This window comes from Diorhabda carinulata, chromosome 9, assembly GCF_026250575.1.
Source record: "Diorhabda carinulata isolate Delta chromosome 9, icDioCari1.1, whole genome shotgun sequence".
NCBI lineage: Eukaryota > Metazoa > Arthropoda > Insecta > Coleoptera > Chrysomelidae > Diorhabda > Diorhabda carinulata.
In genome coordinates this window covers 2017548-2039098 of record NC_079468.1, presented here as the reverse complement: position 1 = coordinate 2039098, position 21551 = coordinate 2017548, and the positions used below count along the sequence as shown (strand labels likewise).

The following is a 21551-nucleotide window of genomic DNA, read 5'->3' as shown; positions in this document are numbered from 1 at the left end:
GGTGGTAAATTTACTTACCTTTAGCAACTGGAGATATAGCTATAAAATTTACTAAAGCGGCTCCAGTTCCATGGCCCATGAGCGTCACCTTCTGTGGATCACCTCCAAAAGCGGGTAGGTTTTCCCTTAACCAATGTAATCCTGCCACCAAATCCATCAAACCGAAATTTCCTTGGGCGCTACTTTTCGCACCAGTTTTTAAAAAACCTGAAACAAAAGTAACGTGCCACCTTCTTATTTTTACCAACCTAAAACATACCTAGTACGCCAAGTCTAAAATTGATTGTAACTACAATGACTCGTCCTGTAGATGCCAGAAGAGTACCGTCGTATATATTTCCACTACTCCATTCATAACTTTCTCCATGGACATACACTATACAAGGCAACAGACTGGTTTCTTCACCGCCAGTCGCTAGAAAGAAAAATATAAATAGTTAAAAAGCCGATTTCAAATGTAAACACATAGGATCATACAAAAGTTTTTTATTCTTCTTCTCTTTTATTGTTTGATAAAGTCATAGTTTGAAAAGTTATTCAGCAGGTCTTTTTTTAGTCAGAGGTTTCTTAAACAATCTAAAAAAACAGCTGATCTAATACAAAATGACGGCGCAATAAACCTGGGAATAATGAGGTTCAAAACCCAACGAATAATTTCACAAATTACATAGAAATTTGCGACCAAATCATTTGTTTACCCATCGGCCGCCATTTTCCTGCCGATTTTGACAATTCGTTAGATCGCTCAATTGTACCAGTATCATAGACAAATATCAAATTTCATATATCTTCTTCTCTTTTATTTATTGACAAAGCCATTATTTTAAAAGTTATTCAGTACAATTGTTCTTTTTTCATCACACGTTCAGAAGGTTTATGGTTTATATATTTATAAAATATCGGGTCATCAATATACGGCGGTCATATTTGATGGTTGCTCGTCAGATCAGTTGGTTTCTGATTATGAAATTTGCTGTTACAAGCCGAAGCCTCACTTCCGCACTGCTTGCAGACTGTTGCATTAAACACTGCAATGCACTACGGAATTGAAGACACAGACTCGTTATTTCTTATCTTCTTCTTCTTCTCCATTACCAGCACGATGTTCCAAACAAGTATAAGCTTACCTGTATAAATCTACAAAATTTTTAAAACCAACAAATGTCTGTATAGAGAGTATGTGTACGAATTTTGGTCATGGCGACAGCGTAATTTAACAATAACTAACTGTTAAATTAATTATTTTTAACAAATTGACGTAACGCATTAGGTCATTTTGGGATGACGTCATAACATACCGCCAAATTGTCTTGGGGAACAAATATTGCATTATTTACATTAAAATTGTTGTTATATTGGTGCTTTATTTCCGATTTTTTTGGTCAAAGATACTCATTTTAATCAAAAAGGGCTCGAAACAATGAATTTTCTATACACAAATTAAATAAAAACTTTGTTTGTCCACCTTGACAATATGGCTGACGTCTCAACTCACGTTAATGGAAAAATCCTATAAATAACAAATATGCAGTTCTACAAACTATTATTTATGTTAAATATTTACTAGTTCGTAAAGTGTGTTGCCTATCTTAGCATATTCTTTATAAATTACATAATACAAATAAAATATCTAATGTCTCTTTTATATACAAGAAAAACTGGCAACATCGCGGACGGTTGGAATCTTAATGTGACGTGTTAGTTCGAGGTTACACATTCAGATTAAATTTTTGCGTTCACTTGGACGATTATTACGATACAGAAATTCAATATTTAATCTGTTTTAGAGAAATACGTGTAAGTAAAATTAACAGTCGGTTCAACGCATAACCTAATAATAAAAATTTCCTTTTGAAACTCGAATAGACACAAATTTGACGATTCGCAAAATTTATCCGACTTGGTTCCTGTCAATTCTCAATTTCTTTAACCTAGTTTTGATGTTTCGAAAACAAATTTCTAGAATCTGCAATAAATTAAAAAAGTATCATCGATGTTTGCCAAAAAGTTTGCGGTCATCTTATTTTTCTTTGGCGCGTAAAAATAGAAAAGAAGAAGCTAATCCGATTTCGGAACTTTCCTGATGTTTATGGCTAACTTTCTTAATTGCTTTTCGCTTCGACAACTCAAAGTAGCAAACAGCATAAGTATATACGCAAAAAACAGAAAGTAGATGAATTTTTGATCACTTTATTAGGGCTTCTGAAGGCCGTTACTAAGTTAAAATTTCGATGCTTTTTTGTTTTATCGAATTTCCATGGAGTTGGTTTACAAGTATAAAATCAGTTAAAAGAAAAGGGAATTGAGGAAGGAGTTATGAAGTTGGAAGCGGTTTATTGTTTGTTTTACGAAAACCGATCGTTCTTTATTAATTTTAATATAGTTAAATACAGTCGAATCATAAATCACTTCAATAGCACGTGATCGAAGCGTGTTAAGTCCGACAACAATAAGCTGTAGTCGTGTCCCACAAATAAGAAAAAGTTCTACAATAATACATCGTTATTAAAAAATCAAGTAATGTTGTTATACAGGGAAAATCGAAAAAAATGATGTTTGCTTTAAGAATAATAGGGAAAAGTGTTTTTAAACTTGTAAATGCGGTTTTTGTACCATGTATTTTAAAAGAATTGCAAATAATACGACAAAAACAACAGGTGAGAAGTGAATTGTTAATGTTTTCAACAAAATAAAAACTGATAGGGCTGACAACATTAAGATGTAGTCGTGTTTCGAAGTTTTCTGTACCGTATGTCTCAAAAAAATTTATATAAACGGAGTTTAACAAAAAAAAATGATAAAAGTCAATGATCAACTGTACTGAAACAAGTATATCCGAATTTGAGTTTCAAATAGCAAAAAATATTGATCTAAAGCTTACCGGTTCTGGGCACGTAGAGGTTGAGGTAAAGGCAGTCTTCACTTTGATTAGCTAACAGCGGTAAAACTTTTTCTAAGAAGAGTAACCGATTTTTCGGATATTCCAATAGAGCCTCAGATCGGTTACTGATATCGGGCAAACGTTGAGGACAGACGGAACTGAATCTATCCGCTAATCGCGTCGATTTCCACATAGATGGCGTCACCGGAGGCATATACCTATAACAATACCATAGAACTAATAACACAAGAGACCTAATTGTTTACATTTCTACAGTGACCCTTCCATTTTCCATCCTGAAACATCAGTAGCTACAGTGTAGCCAAATTTACAAACAGTATAAGTTTATCGAGATAAATAAAATAAAATAGGAGCAATTTAGTATCATTTGGAATTAACTAACATATTTAATTTATTTCCATACCAATTTGGTTAATATTGAAATTAAATTAAACATTATAAAATAATAATTTCATTATATTAATTATACGTATGAGATTTCTATGCAAAGATAAAAAGAAACATGACAACACCGCTTACAATTGTAGGCTACGTGGTGGCTGGATACGCGATAATGAGCTCTATAATTAATTTTCAAATTATTGGGTTATTATGATATATATTTTTGTGTTATTTCTTAAAAAAAGTTCGATTTTCAAACAATTATGGTTCGTGGTTGTGTAGTTTGTGAAAAAGTGGATCCTTTATTTCCAAATTTAACTTTTCACATGTAAGTGTGGTTATGTTTTATGACAGGAAAACAAATTTGTTTAACGGCAATGGCGTACCATTTTCTTTGTTAGTTTCTTGAATATTTTTGCCGACCATAAAAAATAATATGAAATTAAAATCGGCAAATATTTTTTTTAAGAAATTGTCTCGGTAAGAACAGCTCATCGTTATATATCAGAAAAACAATTCCAATGTTTAAAAATTACACTTTATAAAAATTATACCGGTATAGGAAAACGATTTTATTTTTAAAAGTTACGAGGGTTGTCCAAGAGTTGTGTTGATGTGAATAACTAATTTTATCATTTCACTTTGTATTATTAATCCCTAAAAGAGTATTTGATAGACGAGGGAGATTATATTTCATGCTATAAATAGCTAATTATCTCCGGCGAGAGGTTTCGATGGAATTGAGTTAGGGGTGACTCGGGCAATAGAACACCGGCAGTAAAACAATACCCATCAATCACAACTTATATTTCCGACTGAAATATCGCTGTTATTGTCGTTTGAATCTCGTCAATTTTCACGGTTATAAGCATTTGTGGTTTTAAAGAGAGAAATAGATCGAAATACTGATTTATCGCGTGTATAGAAAAATTAAGCTTCCGTATTTTTTGAAGCACTAAACATTCGAAATGCAATTCTAAATTTTAGTATATGTGTTGGTTTTAGTGTGGGTATCTATAACAAACTGTCTTTTACGTTTTTCATCTTATATTTTTAACCTACGCGCGTAGGTGAGACAAGGAAGTTATTTCATTCATATCTCATTTACGAGGATGGTTCTAGAAGTACCTGGCCTGACCTAGAGATGGCGGTAGTTGCTAGAACAATACCACCGTATTAGAAAGTACAGAATCTATCTATTGAAGACACTACATTGTTTGGTATTTGTTAGGCAGCCATCAATAGTGAAGTTTTCAGTGAATTTGTAAACATGGAAAAAACTGGTCATGGTTATGTGATATTTGAAAGGTATCAGCCCAACCAATATAAATGATGAACTAGTTTCTACTCTGGGGAAATTGCTCCTTCCTTATCAACGTTAAAATATTGGGTAGCGAAGTTTCAACGAGACTGTACGACCTGTGAAGACCAAATGAGGTGACTATTCCAGAAATATTGAAGGAAAAGCGGTACTGGATGATCGTTTATTGAAACTGCGCGAGCTAGCAGACATCTACAGGCAAGGTTATGGCGTCGGTTCTTTCCTCCATCGTCTACCATAAACAAAATATTATCTTTTCAACCGTGTGTACCTATACCTAAACGGTGAACTTGTCCCAAAGGAGTTTTTTTTTACCTGCTTCGATATACTTAAACCTTTTGCTGAAACTGGCAGAACATTCACAGAGTAGATGCTCTATGGGGTGCTCGCAGAATCCTGTAGATGTTTCACTGTCTCTATGGATTGCTAGTAGAATCTGACGTTCTCTGTCATGCCTATCATCTGTCTGGAAATCTATATTTGTTCTTAGAGACTGTCTCTTCTGAAAACAAGCCGATATTTGTCTTCAGAAACTGTCATACTTCAAAACCAATTGTCTTTAGAGATATTGAGCATATATTCCACCACATTAAATTTTGATTCTGTATTTACCGAAATAATATTTCTCCTTTATTAATATGACGTTAATTTCTGCATCAAACTTTAAAGAAAATATATAACCTAACATAAATAATAACACCATATGTGTTTAATTATTGATCAAATAGTTTCGACAAAAACTAATCTTTCTATAACCGTTATATTAAGTACCATAAAACTGGTGAAACTTTCTGCGATGGACGTTGAAAATTACTCGAAGTCACATTGAAATTCCCATGTAAGTTTAGATAAACTAACATTATGTTATTACGTACCAGAAATTCATATTCTCTTTAACTTATAGACTCCGCATACTTCCATACAAGTTTGTAAAGCATACGTTGCCATTATGAACTAATTTTCACTGAAATTATGGAGAGAGTGATACGAATATTTGGAAGTTAAAATGAAGTTGGAATTTCGAGACCAAAATGTTAGGTACGGGTAGATAAGCTTGCACATAATAGAAGAGTTTGGCGACGTTCAGTTTACTTCTTTTTTCAAATGAGTGTAAATTGAATTTAAGTTGACAGTTCTTGAGGTTTCGTTCGCGTATAGGGGAAATTTATTAAAGACCTACGTGATTACCTTGTTTGAAAAACACAATTCAATTGAATCAAGTCCTCAGAAAATCAAAACGATCTGACTTTAACAATTAATCACTTTAATATTATCTTGTTATAATATAGTACACACTGAATTTATTCACAAAAAACAATTAATTTACTTTTACTTTAGCTTAATTTACAACAATAAATACAAATTCTTATTATTTTAGTAAACAAAATAAATTAGTTCCTTTCAATTCCTCTTCTTTTTTTCGCATTAAAAACTGCTTTGTGGTTGAACATAGATTGTTAAAAAGTATAGAGGGACTTCAGATTGATGATAATAGTTCCACTTTTTTTTCACAAAATGGATAATTTAAATAAAATTATTATATAAAATCGTTACTTATAGTTTTTTTGAATACAAGTTATTGTTCTAATATATTGTAAATAAAAGGAAATGATATCAGATTAACTAACTGAACAAAAGTGTTAACGAAATCATTACTCGTGTATCAAGGGAGATTAAATTCTAAACATTGGTAGCCTTGTGGTATCCATTTACAGTGTTGTAAGATTTATTGTTGTGAAAATAAAATATTTTTGTTAATTTTTTTTTGTTTCTCGTTTCTCTTTTGCAATTTATAATTAATCATTCAGTCATAAATAATTAATAAGAATTTTATATGAAATATTCCATATATATAAGAAAAATAAAAAGAACGAAAGTTGTGTGAAACTTTTCCCGACGTCGAAAGTTCGAAGTTCATAAAAAATAAAGTTAGAAAACATCAGAAAAGTATAAATTCTAGAAAATCTTTAACGCCCAACTGACTGTGTTGAATAAATTTTATAAAGTAGTTTTTAAATAAAAGTCTCGAGTCGTAAAGGTTCATTTCTTGTAACCACAACGACGGTTTAAAACCCAGCAAATCCGATGTTTTGCACGATTGCAATGGAATTTCCATTTTGTAAACGGTTTGTTGCATCGAATCGAGCTGATAGTTACAACAGTTCCGCCGAGTTTAATAGAAAATCTATCACTTTATTTGCGATTTCGGTATTACTGATATATACAGATATAATAATTCAATTTTAATCGATCGAGCTGAATTAGATATTTGTTGACACCGGATAAGGAACTTACTTTGACTTTGACGTTTATTCGGACAGCGAGTAACTCCGAACAAAACGACGAAAACTTTTATAAGTCAATGGCTGTCAAATTAATAGTAAACAACATGGCGTCTTCAAACTTGAAACTACTGCCATCTGTTGAACGATTGGCGGATCCGAGGATCAAAAGTTAGGTTATAAATAATAAAAATTCATTGGAGAACTAACCTTAAGCTTCCAACTGGCGGGGTGGCGTAAGGTACTCCCAGAAAGGCCTCGACTGACGGATGCATGTGAATGATAATGCCTCTGAGTGGTCCGTATTTAGTTTTGACGATTCTAGTACTATATTTGTGTACCAAAAACGAAATGCTTTCAGTTTCTTCGACGAAAACGATGATGATGATAAACCACATCGCGTAAAATATTTCAGTTACCGATTTTATTTTTTTCAACGAGAGTGTATCGATTACGCACATGACGCGACCAGCGACATTTGAACTACATTTTCTCATCTACCGCTTCGAATCTGAAACAAAAACAAAATTGACTGTTAGCCGTATATAAAAATTGATTAGTGCAAAGCTTATTGTGGGTTAATCTGTTCGCAACAGCACCCGCGATCGAATTCGATCCGGACTGACCAAATATTTTTTCATAGTTTTCCAAAATAGGCTCGGTTCGAGCGTGCAAACGATTTTCCAAACACCTGTTGTTAACCACAGCTTCAGTCAATCGGTCAATATCGCCAGGTGAACTTTCCGCGTCATAAACGAACTGAAACTAACGTAACTAGTTGGAATGTGGCGTTCAAACCTCACAGAAATATCAAAAAAAGTTGTACCAGTTTAGGAAATAAAAAACGCTTAACATTTAGTATATTTTGATGTTGTTTAATGTCGATAACTTGGATATTTAATAAAACCCATATTTTCCCTCGTCACCTATTCATTAAAACGGTCCGAAAATTCCCTCAATCTATCCAAATGACGTGGCAAATCCCCGGGGCAGCCCTTGCTGGATACTTGGATTATCGACTAACGTGCTTAACAACTAACAAAGAGAAAATTCGAATTGGATTTTAAGGAGTTCAAAAAATACTATTTTCTATTTTAATTACGAAGGGTTCTAGTTTAGTTCTGGTCGTCTGGGGGTATAATTTCGGTCAGATGCGAAACGTTAACGGTACGAAGTTTTTTTTCCAAAAAAAAACCCTCGGAGATATGGAATTAAAGAAATAATTGCTTAGCCTATATCTGAATTACATATTTAAGCGAAATATTTCATATTTTCAGTTGAAACATCGTCGGGAATGCGCAATAAAACACAAACTCTGAAAATTTTATTCTGAAAATTAAATTTTTGCTTCGTTTGGACATATTTACGAACAGACTGAATACGACTAACCTAACCTAACCTTACTTAACCTAACCTAACCTAAGCATCGTTGATTGGCGACGGCCATCTTGAGTATCGATGATTTACGTCGTTTGTCATTCGTTTTGCGCCGCATCGTAGTGACTCGCCTTTAGAGGAACGTCTGATGATCGTTCGTTTAGAGTCAGTATACGAGTGTAGCTCGGAAATTTTGATTAAGCGTAGAGGACGAGTGGAAAGAAATCACTTTAATCTTATATGGTGTTTCTGTGGTTTGTAGGCCAGGTATTGAAGCATTTCCCCTCCGAATTCATTAATGCAGCACCGATTTATTTAAAAGTTTGACAGATGACAGGTGTGTGTTCAAAAAGCGAGATCTACACGGTGCCGAAGTGTGCAGTACGATTTTTCGTCAAGAAAACGCGTTTTTCAATAGTTTTTTACGTATAACTCGGTAATGATGCGTTTTATCGAAAAAAGTGTTATGAACAAAAATGAAGCTTATGAAAAAACAAAGAAATTGAATTAATTTCAAGATCTTGATATTCTACCTAAAGCAAGTTATGGATATTTGAATAATTTTTGTTTTACGTAATTGAGCATTTAATTTTAAATAACGGGAAAAGGGTACATTTTTCAACAAAAAGTCATTGAATACTTTTTAAAGAGCTTGAAAAGACCTTTCAAATGACTGTTGATAAAAGTCGTTTCGACTGAAATTTCAGTGAGATATGATGCAAAATAATTAAACCTGAAAACAAAATTGTACTAAAACTAATACAATTTCATTGAAAATCAAACTTATTCCTTGTACCAAATACTTTATTTGGATGTTATTCACGACATCTGAAAGTTTGGCTGATTAGAAATGCATAATTTTGAAAAAAATTGGCATTAAATAAATTTTTTTTTCAATTTTTCAAAAAACTTTTTTTTTGCTTCTTTTTTTCTTCATAAATATAAGAGATACAAAAACGATTAAACAGTCAAATTAAAGCTTTTTTCATGACGATTATTTTGATTTTTTTATTTTTTTTTGTAGCATAAAAATTGACGGAGTTATAACCAAATTAATCTGTCACTATAGTGTCACTACATCCACAGCCCTTTGACCCTTTATTAATAAAATGTGGAGGGTCTCAAGCCCTTCTAACATACATAGACTTGTAGCCCTGAAAGTTACCTTCAAAATGGTTTTTTTTAGGATGTGATAACTTCAAAATTAATGGAGTTACATAAAAAATTAAAATTTGAATTTTTTTTTGTGAATTATACGATATGAAAAAGTTTCAAATTTTTACGCACGAATTTTTTTTGTTAACGCAAGTTGCCTGTAGGTACATTTGAGAGTACCAAGAGGTAAAGGGGTGGTTTTTAAGGGTTGAATAATAAAAATTAATAACTAACTGAAGTTTATTAAAATGCTATGAATTTTTCACAGTAAAAATGTTTTAAATCGTTAAAAAATTTTTTTCTGTAATGGAAGGGTAGTTTTTAAAGATTTTTGAGGGTTGGTACTTCAAAATATATGAATTTTCTATTATAAAATATGTTAAGGTATATAAAGGAAAAACATTTGAATTGAAAAAAAGTAGGAAAAACTTTGATATTGATATTTTTCGAAAAGGAGTGGTTTTCACCCCTTAAAAACAATTTGCACACCTTGCGACCGTGTACATCTTGATATTAAAGGTAAGATGAACTTCATTCTAAAATTTCACGAAAATCGGAGCCGTATTAAAGAATTCGGGATGTTTGACACCATTTTGAGATTGAATGCCTGCACTATTAATGGAGAATATAGAAATCAACAATTTAGATCGTCAAAATGATTAATTTTGATTCCGTATTATTATTATTTTCTGGTGGTTTCCACCCTGTAGTAAATCACACACCAGTTAAATGGCATTAAACCGAATTCAGCTCCGACTAGATTGATGACACCATAATATTATAACTGCCCGCCGGGGAGGTAATATTAAATCAAGATGGCAGATAATTTTACGTACTTCAACATAATATGAAAATAAATAATAATAAACAAATTATCTTGTGATGCGTGCTTGTTCTAATGAAAAATAAAATTGTTCGAATTTCATCAAATTTAATTTGACCTTGAAACATGAGTACGTTGAATCCATTACATTTTTACGTACTTAAGTTTATCGAATGAAAATTTTTTGTTCTGATAGAAATCCAATGAAATGAATTAATTTTATTGAAAACAAACAATCATTACAACGTTAAACTAAAAAGTCAAGTTCAATACTTAATTTCTGTTATTAATAAATTATTTGTATATAGGCAACATACATTACATTGTATAATCAGATTTTGACGTAGAAATGTCAGTTAATAAAGTTTCGTTTTATAAAAAATATGTAATGAAGTTTCTTTTCGATGAAAGAATAAAAGTATCATAGAACTCGCCTTTTGTTTAAATATAAATAAAATTGGAAATTTCTATCCGCGTCCAATTGCCGGACGGAAGTAACTTAAATAAGGTAGAGCTGTCACGTCGATCAAAAATGAGATAGTTCAGTGAAATTAGACGTTTTTCGAATGAAAATTTTTTGTTCTGATAGAAATCCAATGAAATGAATTAATTTTATTAAAAACAAACAATTATTACAACGTTAAACTAAAAAGTCAAGTTCAATACTTAATTTTTGTAATTGATAAATTATTTGTATATAGGCAACACACATTACATTGTATAATTAGATTTTGACGTAGAAATGTCAGTTAATGAAGTTTCGTCTTACAAAAAATATGCAATGAAGTTTCTTTTCGATGAAAGAATAAAAGTATCATATAACTCGCGTTTTGTTTAAATATAAATAAAATTGGAAATTTCTATCTGCGTCCAATTGCCGGACGGAACTAACTTAAATAAGGTAGAGCTGTCACGTCGATCAAAAATGAGATAGTTCAGTGAAATTAGACGTTTTTCGAATGAAAATTTTTTGTTCTGATAGAAATCCAATGAAATGAATTAATTTTATTGAAAACAACTAATCATTACAACGTTACACTAAAAAGTCAACTTCAATACTTAATTTCTATAATTGATAAATTATTTGTATATAGGCAACATACATTACATTGTATAATCAGATTTTGACGTAGAAATGTCAGTTAATAAAGTTTCGTTTTACAAAAAATATGTAATGAAGTTTCTTTTCGATGAAAGAATAAAAGTATCATAGAATTCGCGTTTTGTTTATATAAATAAAATAACTTAAATAAGGTACAGCTGTCACGTCGATCGTAGCTGATATAGTTCCAGGAACCGTTTGCGAATACACTACACCAACACTCACAATTACACTATTTGACGCGCGCGTTTTGACAGTGTAATTGTGAGTTTTGGTGTAGTGGTGGTGTATTCAGTAAGTCGATTGACGTCGGAATTTATTTTTGATCTGTCAAAGTCACGGAACATCATTACACGACGCGACGGTATCTGTAAACAATTCAAACTTTACATTTATATTTTATTTTCTTCGTGTGTTTGTTTTTAAATTATTCACAAGCTCTTGTCTACGAATTGTAAGCAATTTTTCGACAATAAAGCACTTTTCTCTTTCTCCTTCCAGATAATTTCGCGGAATATACCAACTATCATTCGCTGGTTTCTAAAACCCCCATTAAACTGGATCTAATATTCGAGATCATGCTCAAAACTTCCAGTTGAACTTGATTACGAAAAGACCGGAAACTAGGTCGAGACTAAGAAACATTTGTTTGTAATTACAAAACTGGAATGTTAAGAGAATGATTTTCATTCGGTTTTAATCAATTCGTCCATCTGTTTATATAAACCGTCTTCTATTTTGATCATTTGTGTTTGGTTACATCATTACCATTTGAATAATATCGAAATCGTATTCAAACGATTTAAATTTTAAGTGGATTAGATACAAAAGAAATATACGGAAAATACTGAGGATAGTAAGATTGGATTGTCCCTTTATATTAGAGCAATCCTAGATCGGTTATATGTTACACAACATTTCATCTGGGGACTTTATATTATATTGACAACTCCCAAGGGATGCTTTTGTCCCTCTTCCCGAGCTGTTAGCACTATCCCTTCGAGGTACCTTTTGCTGAAAGGAGCAGGAAACTCCAAAGGTGATTTTTGATTGAAGGACCAGTTTAATGTCTTTTCTGGACACATCTTACTATTCTTCTTGTTAGCATTGTTCTTATTGTTCTCTTTGTTTGCATTGTTCTTATTGTTCTCTTTGTTTGTATTGTTCTCCTTGTTTGCATTGTTCTTCTTCTTCTTTACGTTGTTCTTATTGTTCACATCGCTCTTATTGTTCTTGTTGTTTTTGCACATTTTTTTGTTCTTCTTTCTCTTTACATTGTTCTTATTGTTCTTCTTGTTTGTATTGTTCTTCTTGTTCTCTTTGTTTGCATTGTTCTTCTTCTTTACGTTGTTCTTATTGTTCTTCTCGTTTGTATTGTTCTTCTTGTTCTCTTTGTTTGCATTGTTCTTCTTCTTTACGTTGTTCTTCTTGTTCACATTGTTCTTATTGCTCTTCTTGATCTCACTGTTCTTGTTCTTTTTACACATTTTTTTGTTCTTCTTTCTCTTGTTTGCATTGTTCTTTTTTGTTCACATTGTTCTTATTGTTTTTCTTGATCTCATTATTCTTCTTGTTTGCATTGTTCTTATTGCTCTTCTTGATCTCACTGTTCTTGTTCTTTTTACACATTTTTTTGTTGTTTTTCTCTTGTTTACATTGTTCTCTTTGTTTGCATTGTTCTTTTTTGTTCACATTGTTCTTATTGTTCTCTTTGTTTGCATTGTTCTTATTGTTTGCATTGTTCTTATTGATCTTATTGTTCTTCTTGTTTGCATTGTTCTTATTGTTCTACTTGTTTGTATTGTTCTTCTTCTTTACGTTGTTCTTCTTCTTTACCTTGTTCTTATTGTTCTTATTGCTCTTCTTGATCTCACTGTTCTTGTTCTTTTTACACATTTTTTTGTTGTTTTTCTCTTGTTTACATTGTTCTCTTTGTTTGCATTGTTCTTTTTTGTTCACATTGTTCTTATTGTTCTCTTTGTTTGCATTGTTCTTATTGTTTGCATTGTTCTTATTGATCTTATTGTTCTTCTTGTTTGCATTGTTCTTATTGTTCTACTTGTTTGTATTGTTCTTCTTCTTTACGTTGTTCTTCTTCTTTACCTTGTTCTTATTGTTCTTATTGCTCTTCTTGATCTCACTGTTCTTGTTCTTTTTACACATTTTTTTGTTGTTTTTCTCTTGTTTACATTGTTCTCTTTGTTTGCATTGTTCTTTTTTGTTCACATTGTTCTTATTGTTCTCTTTGTTTGCATTGTTCTTATTGTTTGCATTGTTCTTATTGATCTTATTGTTCTTCTTGTTTGCATTGTTCTTATTGTTCTACTTGTTTGTATTGTTCTTCTTCTTTACGTTGTTCTTCTTCTTTACCTTGTTCTTATTGTTCTTATTGCTCTTCTTGATCTCACTGTTCTTGTTCTTTTTACACATTTTTTTGTTGTTTTTCTCTTGTTTACATTGTTCTCTTTGTTTGCATTGTTCTTTTTTGTTCACATTGTTCTTATTGTTCTCTTTGTTTGCATTGTTCTTATTGTTTGCATTGTTCTTATTGTTTGCATTGTTCTTCTTGACCTCACTATTCTTGTTCTTTTTGCACAAATTTTTGTTCTTCTTTCTCTTTACATTGTTCTTATTGTTTGCATTGTTCTTTTTTGTTCACATTGTTCCTCTTGTTTATTATTGGTTTTTCTTGTTTGCATTGTTCTTATTGTTCCTCTTGATTTCACTGTTCTTTTTGTACATTTTTTGTTGTTCTTTCTCTTGTTTACATTGTTCTCTTTGTTTGCATTGTTCTTTTTTGTTCACATTGTTCTCTTTGTTTGCATTGTTCTTTTTTGTTCACATTGTTCTTCTTGTTCTCCTTGTTTGCATTGTTCTTCTTGTTTGCATTGTTCTTCTTCTTTACGTTGTTCTTCTTCTTTACCTTGTTCTTATTGTTCTTATTGCTCTTCTTGATCTCACTGTTCTTGTTCTTTTTACACATTTTTTTGTTGTTTTTCTCTTGTTTACATTGTTCTCTTTGTTTGCATTGTTCTTTTTTGTTCACATTGTTCTTCTTGTTCTCTTTGTTTGCATTGTTCTTATTGTTTGCATTGTTCTTCTTGACCTCACTATTCTTGTTCTTTTTGCACAAATTTTTGTTCTTCTTTCTCTTTACATTGTTCTTATTGTTTGCATTGTTCTTTTTTGTTCACATTGTTCCTCTTGTTTATTATTGGTTTTTCTTGTTTGCATTGTTCTTATTGTTCCTCTTGATTTCACTGTTCTTTTTGTACATTTTTTGTTGTTCTTTCTCTTGTTTACATTGTTCTCTTTGTTTGCATTGTTCTTTTTTGTTCACATTGTTCTTATTGTTCTCTTTGTTTGCATTGTTCTTTTTTGTTCACATTGTTCTTCTTGTTCTCTTTGTTTGCATTGTTCTTTTTTGTTCACATTGTCCTTATTGTTCTCTTTGTTTGCATTGTTCTTCTTCTTTACGTTGTTCTTCTTCTTTACCTTGTTCTTATTGTTCACATTGTTCTTATTGTTCTTCTTGATTTCACTGTTCTTGTTCTTTTTGTACATTTTTTTTGTTCTTCTTTCTCTTGTTTGCATTGTTCTCTCTGTTTGCATTGTTCTTATTGTTTTTCTTGATCTCATTATTCTTCTTGTTTGCATTGTTCTTCTTGTTTGTATTATTCTCATTTTTCTTCTTGTTCATATTGTTCTTTTTGATCTCAATGTTCTTGTTCTTCTCCTTATTTGTCCATATTTCTTTTTTTTTTTTGTAATCTCTACATAATAAAATCAATTTAGTCGAATTCGGCTTTAAACTGACATCGACCCACGAATATCACGTGCTTGTAAGTCATTAGAAACAACCGAATTCACGTAAGATACCGTATAAAAAATTCATTCCCGTCGCCGAATTAGATGTTTAGAAATATCTTTACGTTATTTTAAAAAAAGAAAAAAAAAAGTGACAAAATCGTACGCGAAGCAGATGAAAAATGGCGGAAGCGTTTTGTTTGTGACATTTTTACAATAACGAAGTATAAACGCCCCAGTTTTGAGCAATATTATTAACATATGAAAGAAAGCGTCGAAAATGCGAGAGAAAGATTTATTAAGCTTTTCATTCTCGGTTTTATTCTATTTTTCTCTTTTTATGTGAAAGGTATATTTTTTTTTTTCTAATATAATAACATCGTACTTTAAAACGAAATGCAATTGAGTACGGTTCTGTTTATTTTTTGCGCATATTATTGATATATTCATATGCATTTACTCGTAGCAGAAATCGCAATCCAACAACGTTGCCAAACTTTAAAACCGATATAGAAATTAAAGGAAAAAGTACAAATCAATTCGGTAGATATTTAATTCCTCGGTGAGATTGTTGAGGAATTTATGCGATGAAGGTTTGTTACGTTTCCGGCGAAACCGTGTCAAGTGTAGATATTTCAGCGGGAAACGTGATAACAGTTCTTTCTGGAAGAGCAATATTAGAGCTATTCAACGGCTCTCGAGGTCAAGAACCTTTGCTGTGAACCTCATATATGACATCAATGACAGAAAAAAACAATTTCCTTAAATGGCTGTCACTTTTTTATAACCAATAGAAATGTCATAAAATTTGACACATAGTTGGTACTTCGTAAACGTCATATGGATGTCAACTGTCAAGCTGTAAATCAATAAACAATCCGTTTATTTACTTGATAATTTCCTCGAATAATTATCGAGAAAATCGCAATTTTTTCGTTATATTTAACACAAAAGCGTGTTACGTGGTTATAATATAAAGTTCTTTATATTTCATCGAAGTGATTTATATACGATTCTCGAGAAAAATCGCAGGGATTAAGTTACAAACATGAAACAGATGATTGGTGCTGTCATAATTTTGATAAACGATTCCGAACGTAAATCTAAGGAATCTAGATATTGTTGCGAGAGTGGCATACAAATATTTCCATTATATATAAGGTAACAGTCATTTTTTTTTTCTTATAGGTGATGTAATTCTTTCATTTGCAATTTGTACACGAAACAACAGTCAAAATCTCTCGATAAAACATATCTTTCAAATTAAACACCCTGTATGTTATATAACGGCTATGAAACTTTAATTTTTCTTAAAAATAACGAAAGAAATTTAATAAAATATTGACTCGAAACAAAACGAGTCACTAGAAATATAAATTTAAGCGTATTACGAGTTTCAAGATGGATTTTGTGACAAATTATGAATCGGGTCTCGTACATGCCCTCCAAAATGATCCCCGCAGCTTAAAATACATCGAAACCTATATCAGGGGTATCAATTATCATAATACGAAAGCGTTTAGAAGAAAATGTTCTGATAAGCAGCTTCTTATGTACAACTACAACTGCGTCTCAAAAATTTCGTACTTAGAAGTCAAATTAGACGTTAAAGCTTTCGAAACTTGTATAAAATAACACTCTGTATATTATTTGTGTAAACTTATTGAATACATTAACGAAACCCTCATGATCAGTCCTATAAACTATTTTTAATCATCCCGTTTTCTCATTTATTCTGGTGCTGAAGAATTTCATTACATCTCTCCGTAATCTTTAATCCTGTCGTATCTTTGGAGCCCAGTTTTCATTCCATTTAACAATCAGCAGATATACTGACATTATATCGAGAGATTTGCTTTATCTGATCTCTTTATGCCCCAAATATTTTTTAAAGCATAATAATAGAAGAAAGAAGGTGGTTTGAGGAATTTGTGCGCTGTGTAAGTTTTGTAACTGTCGAAAACAAAACTATGAAATGAGTTTTCGAATTATTTGAATATAAAGTTAGGTTAGGTTGGTTAAAACGGTTTTTAAATAGTTAAAAAACTCACTAGGTAGTCAGATACAAGCAAACAAGGAAAAAGTACAGGAAAATGAGGTAAATAGGAGCGAAATCTATTGTTGGGAGTGAGTTTTTGGAAAATTAAAACCCCCGAAGATCTGTTCAATCTAGAAGAAAGAAAAAATAACGCAGAGGAAGATATAAACTAGAGCTGGGATGGAATCGCGAATAAAACGTTGCTAAGAGGCTAAAGACACACACGTAGTCGTAACCAACAACAAAAACTTCGTGGTTTCGTCGAGAAGTTGAAGAAAGATGTAAACAAAAACGCGAAATTTTCTTAACTTGCTCCAAAAATTTTTAAATCATGATAATATGAGATTGGAGTAAGTTTGAAGAATTTGTGCACTGTGTAAGTTTTATAACTGTCGAAAACAAAACTATGAAATGAGTTTTCGAATTATTTGAATATAAAGTTAGGTTAGGTTGGTTAAAACGGTTTTTAAATAGTTAAAAAACTCACTAGGTAGTCAGATACAAGCAAACAAGGAAAAAGTACAGGAAAATGAGGTGAATAGGAGCGAAATAAGTTGTTGGGAGTGAGTTTTTCGAAAATTAAAACCCCCGAAGATCTGTTCAATCTAGAAGAAAGAAAAAATAACGCAGAGGAAGATATAAACTAGAGCTGGGATGGAATCGCGAATAAAACGTTGCTAAGAGGCTAAAGACACACACGTAGTCGTAACCAACAACAAAAACTTCGTGGTTTCGTCGAGAAGTTGAAGAAAGATGTAAACAAAAACGCGAAATTTTCTTAACTTGCTCCAAAAATTTTTAAATCATGATAATATGAGATTGGAGTAAGTTTGAAGAATTTGTGCACTGTGTAAGTTTTATAACTGTCGAAAACAAAACTATGAAATGAGTTTTCGAATTATTTGAATATAAAGTTAGGTTAGGTTGGTTAAAACGGTTTTTAAATAGTTAAAAAACTCACTAGGTAGTCAGATACAAGCAAACAAGGAAAAAGTACAGGAAAATGAGATGAATAGGAGCGAAATAAGTTGTTGGGAGTGAGTTTTTGGAAAATTAAAACCCCCGAAGATCTGTTCAATCTAGAAGAAAGAAAAAATAACGCAGAGGAAGATATAAACGAATGCTGAAATGGAATCGCGAAGAAAACGTTGCTAAAGAGGCTAAAGACACACACGTAGTCGTAACCAACAACAAAAACTTCGTGGTTTCGTCGAGAAGTTGAAGAAAGATGTAAACAAAAACGCGAAATTTTTTTAACTTGCTCCAAAAATTTTTAAATCATGATAATATGAGATTGGAGTAAGTTTGAAGAATTTGTGCACTGTGTAAGTTTTACAACTGTCGAAAACAAAAGTGTGAAATGAGTTTTCGAATTATCCGGACTTAAAGTTAGGTTAGGTTGGTTAAAACGATTTTTAAATAGTAAAAAACTCACTGGTTAGTCAGATACAAGCAAATACGAAAAAAGTACAGGAAAATGAGGTGAATTGGAACGAAATCTATTCTTGGGAGTGAGTTTTTGGAAAACTAAAACCCCCGAAGATCTGTTGAATCTAGAAGAAATAAAAAATAACTCAGAGGAAGATATAAACGAATGCTGAGATGGAATCGCGAAGAAAACGTTGCTAAAGAGGCTAAAGACACACACGTAGTCGTAACCAACAACAAAAACTTCGTGGTTTCGTCGAGAAGTTGAAGAAAGATGTAAACAAAAACGCGAAATTTTTTTAACTTGCTCCAAAAATTTTTAAATCATGATAATATGAGATTGGAGTAAGTTTGAAGAATTTGTGCACTGTGTAAGTTTTATAACTGTCGAAAACAAAACTATGAAATGAGTTTTCGAATTATCCGGACTTAAAGTTAGGTTAGGTTGGTTAAAACGATTTTTAAATAGTAAAAAACTCACTAGGTAGTCAGATACAAGCAAATACGAAAAAAGTACAGGAAAATGAGGTGAATTGGAACGAAATCTATTGTTGGGAGTGAGTTTTTGGAAAACTAAAACCCCCGAAGATCTGTTGAATCTAGAAGAAAGAAAAAATAACTCAGAGGAAGATATAAACGAATGCTGAGATGGAATCGCGAATAAAACGTTGCTAAAGAGGCTAAAGACATACACGTAGTCGTAACCAACAACAAAAACTTCGTGGTTTCGTCGAGAAGTTGAAGAAAGATGTAAACAAAAACGCGAAATTTTCTTAACTTGTTCCAAAAATTTTTAAATCATGATAATATGAGATTGGAGTAAGTTTGAAGAATTTGTGCACTGTGTAAGTTTTATAACTGTCGAAAACAAAACTATGAAATGAGTTTTCGAATTATTTGAATATAAAGTTAGGTTAGGTTGGTTAAAACGGTTTTTAAATAGTTAAAAAACTCACTAGGTAGTCAGATACAAGCAAACAAGGAAAAAGTACAGGAAAATGAGGTGAATAGGAGCGAAATAAGTTGTTGGGAGTGAGTTTTTCGAAAATTAAAACCCCCGAAGATCTGTTGAATCTAGAAGAAAGAAAAAATAACTCGGAGGAAGATAAAAACGAAAGTTGGGTTGGAATCGCAAAGAAAACGTTGCTAAAGAAGCTAAAGACACACACGTAGTCGTAACCAACAACAAAAACTTCGTGGTTTCGTCGAGAAGTTGAAGAAAGATGTAAACAAAAACGCGAAATTTTCTTAACTTGCTCCAAAAATTTTTAAATCATGATAATATGAGATTGGAGTAAGTTTGAAGAATTTGTGCACTGTGTAAGTTTTATGACTGTGTCTTTATTCTATAAACCGTCTCAAAATCAAAACTATGAAATAAGTTTTCGAATTATCCGGACTTAAAGTTAGGTTAGGTTGGTTAAAACGATTTTTAAATAGTAAAAAACTCACTGGTTAGTCAGATACAAGTAAACAAGGGAAAAGTACAGGAAAATGAGGTGAATTGGAGCGAAATCTATTATTGGGAGTGAGTTTTTGGAAAACTAAAACCTCCGAAGATCTTTTGAGTCTAGAAGAAAGAAAAAATAACTCGGAGGAAGATATAAACGAAAGCTGGGTTGGAATCGTTGCTAAAGAGGCTAAAGACACGTGGTTTCGTCGAGAAGTTGAAGAAATAAGTTTTCTTCCACTTAGTTACAGTTTATCGTATTTGTATGCCGAAGAACGACCTTGAGAAGATATCGCCAACAATACCAACACTTTCGTGTTGAAGTTTTTGTGTTTCTCCATCGCCTTTCCGACAATAATTAACCGTTTCACTCACTTTTTGAACTATATTATGATCCTTAACATATTTCTTACAAATTTCGATTTTCTACCCAATTTTCGCAAACTGACGCCCGGTTTTCAGCGAGTTCCTTCAACCAATTTATTTTTTCGTTTTTCTGCCCGATCCTGACTTTCTTTAAATCGAAATACCTGTCTCAACACGCTGACAGATATCGTAAATTGTTTAACTGTCCGTTTAGATTTTCTTTGAAACTAAACTTTTGACAATGTTTCAATTCGGTTTATTTGACATCTGTCAAATTAAAGGAAACAGTCAACGCCTACTAAATTGTCTAAAAATTACGAATTTTTTGTTTGTTTCTTTGTGAAGCTATTTACATTGGACAGACAACTCACTGTTTGGAAAATAGATATAAAAATCATCAATACGATAAACAATTTGAACTAATATCAATGTAACAGAATCCAATGCAATAAAAAGAAAATTTTAGATAGGTTCGCATATATAGTGTGTAAACATCGAGAATTTTTCATTTTTTATAAAAGTTTTTTCACCTATCAGAGAACACGGTTTATAATTATCGTTTTATTCGTTTTAAATTAAAAAAAAAAACATTTTTACGTATATTAATCGTTCCGAAACATGTCCACAAAATTCACACCGAAGAAACGTCCGTATTTCTTAAAATACCTCGTATAAAAGAAAAATTTTCCAATATCTAATGTCCGTAATGTAATTTGGTCACTAGGTATATTATAAAAAATAATTTTTTCCCTAATATTCCGAACACAGTAAAAAAAAATAATTAAAATCGTTTTTTTATTTCAAATTCTCGTACAAATACGATGAAAAACGTTTCGTTTATCAATAAATTTCGACTAAGTGAAAAAATTTCAACGTTTCTTACCCGAAATAATCGTTCGCCGTACAAATTGATCTTCACCCCAAATTCGACATCCCCATTCATATTAAATAAGCCGAAAACATTGTTACGTTTGACAGGTAACTTATACGTGTCCGTCACGAAACGAGAAGTTTACAAATACGCGCGTCGGAACATTTTCGACTGCCGCATCGAGTCTCCCGGGCTGGTCCAGGATGCTGTGGACGTGAACCAACGTCCTGTCTCATCCTTAGACTTGC

At 31.9% G+C, this 21551-nt stretch overlaps 1 protein-coding gene across 3 annotated transcripts in view; it reads right to left on the bottom strand.

The window, feature by feature from the left end:
• The window catches only part of LOC130898327 (neuroligin-1-like), a 27869-nt gene extending 6318 nt beyond the window's left edge, over positions 1-21551 (bottom strand). The window contains exons 1-5 of one of the 3 annotated variants that reach the window (XM_057807555.1): positions 21316-21551; positions 7097-7397; positions 2882-3099; positions 260-415; positions 19-207 (exon numbers count right to left, since the gene is read on the bottom strand). In XM_057807555.1, coding sequence (XP_057663538.1) covers positions 19-207; positions 260-415; positions 2882-3099; positions 7097-7383 — 850 coding nt within the window. In that variant the 5' untranslated portion in view covers positions 7384-7397; positions 21316-21551. Of the gene's footprint in view, positions 1-18; positions 208-259; positions 416-2881; positions 3100-5479; positions 5515-5792; positions 5969-7096; positions 7398-21315 lie in introns of those variants that run through there. The other 2 variants (XM_057807557.1, XM_057807556.1) reach the window with 2 other exon arrangements.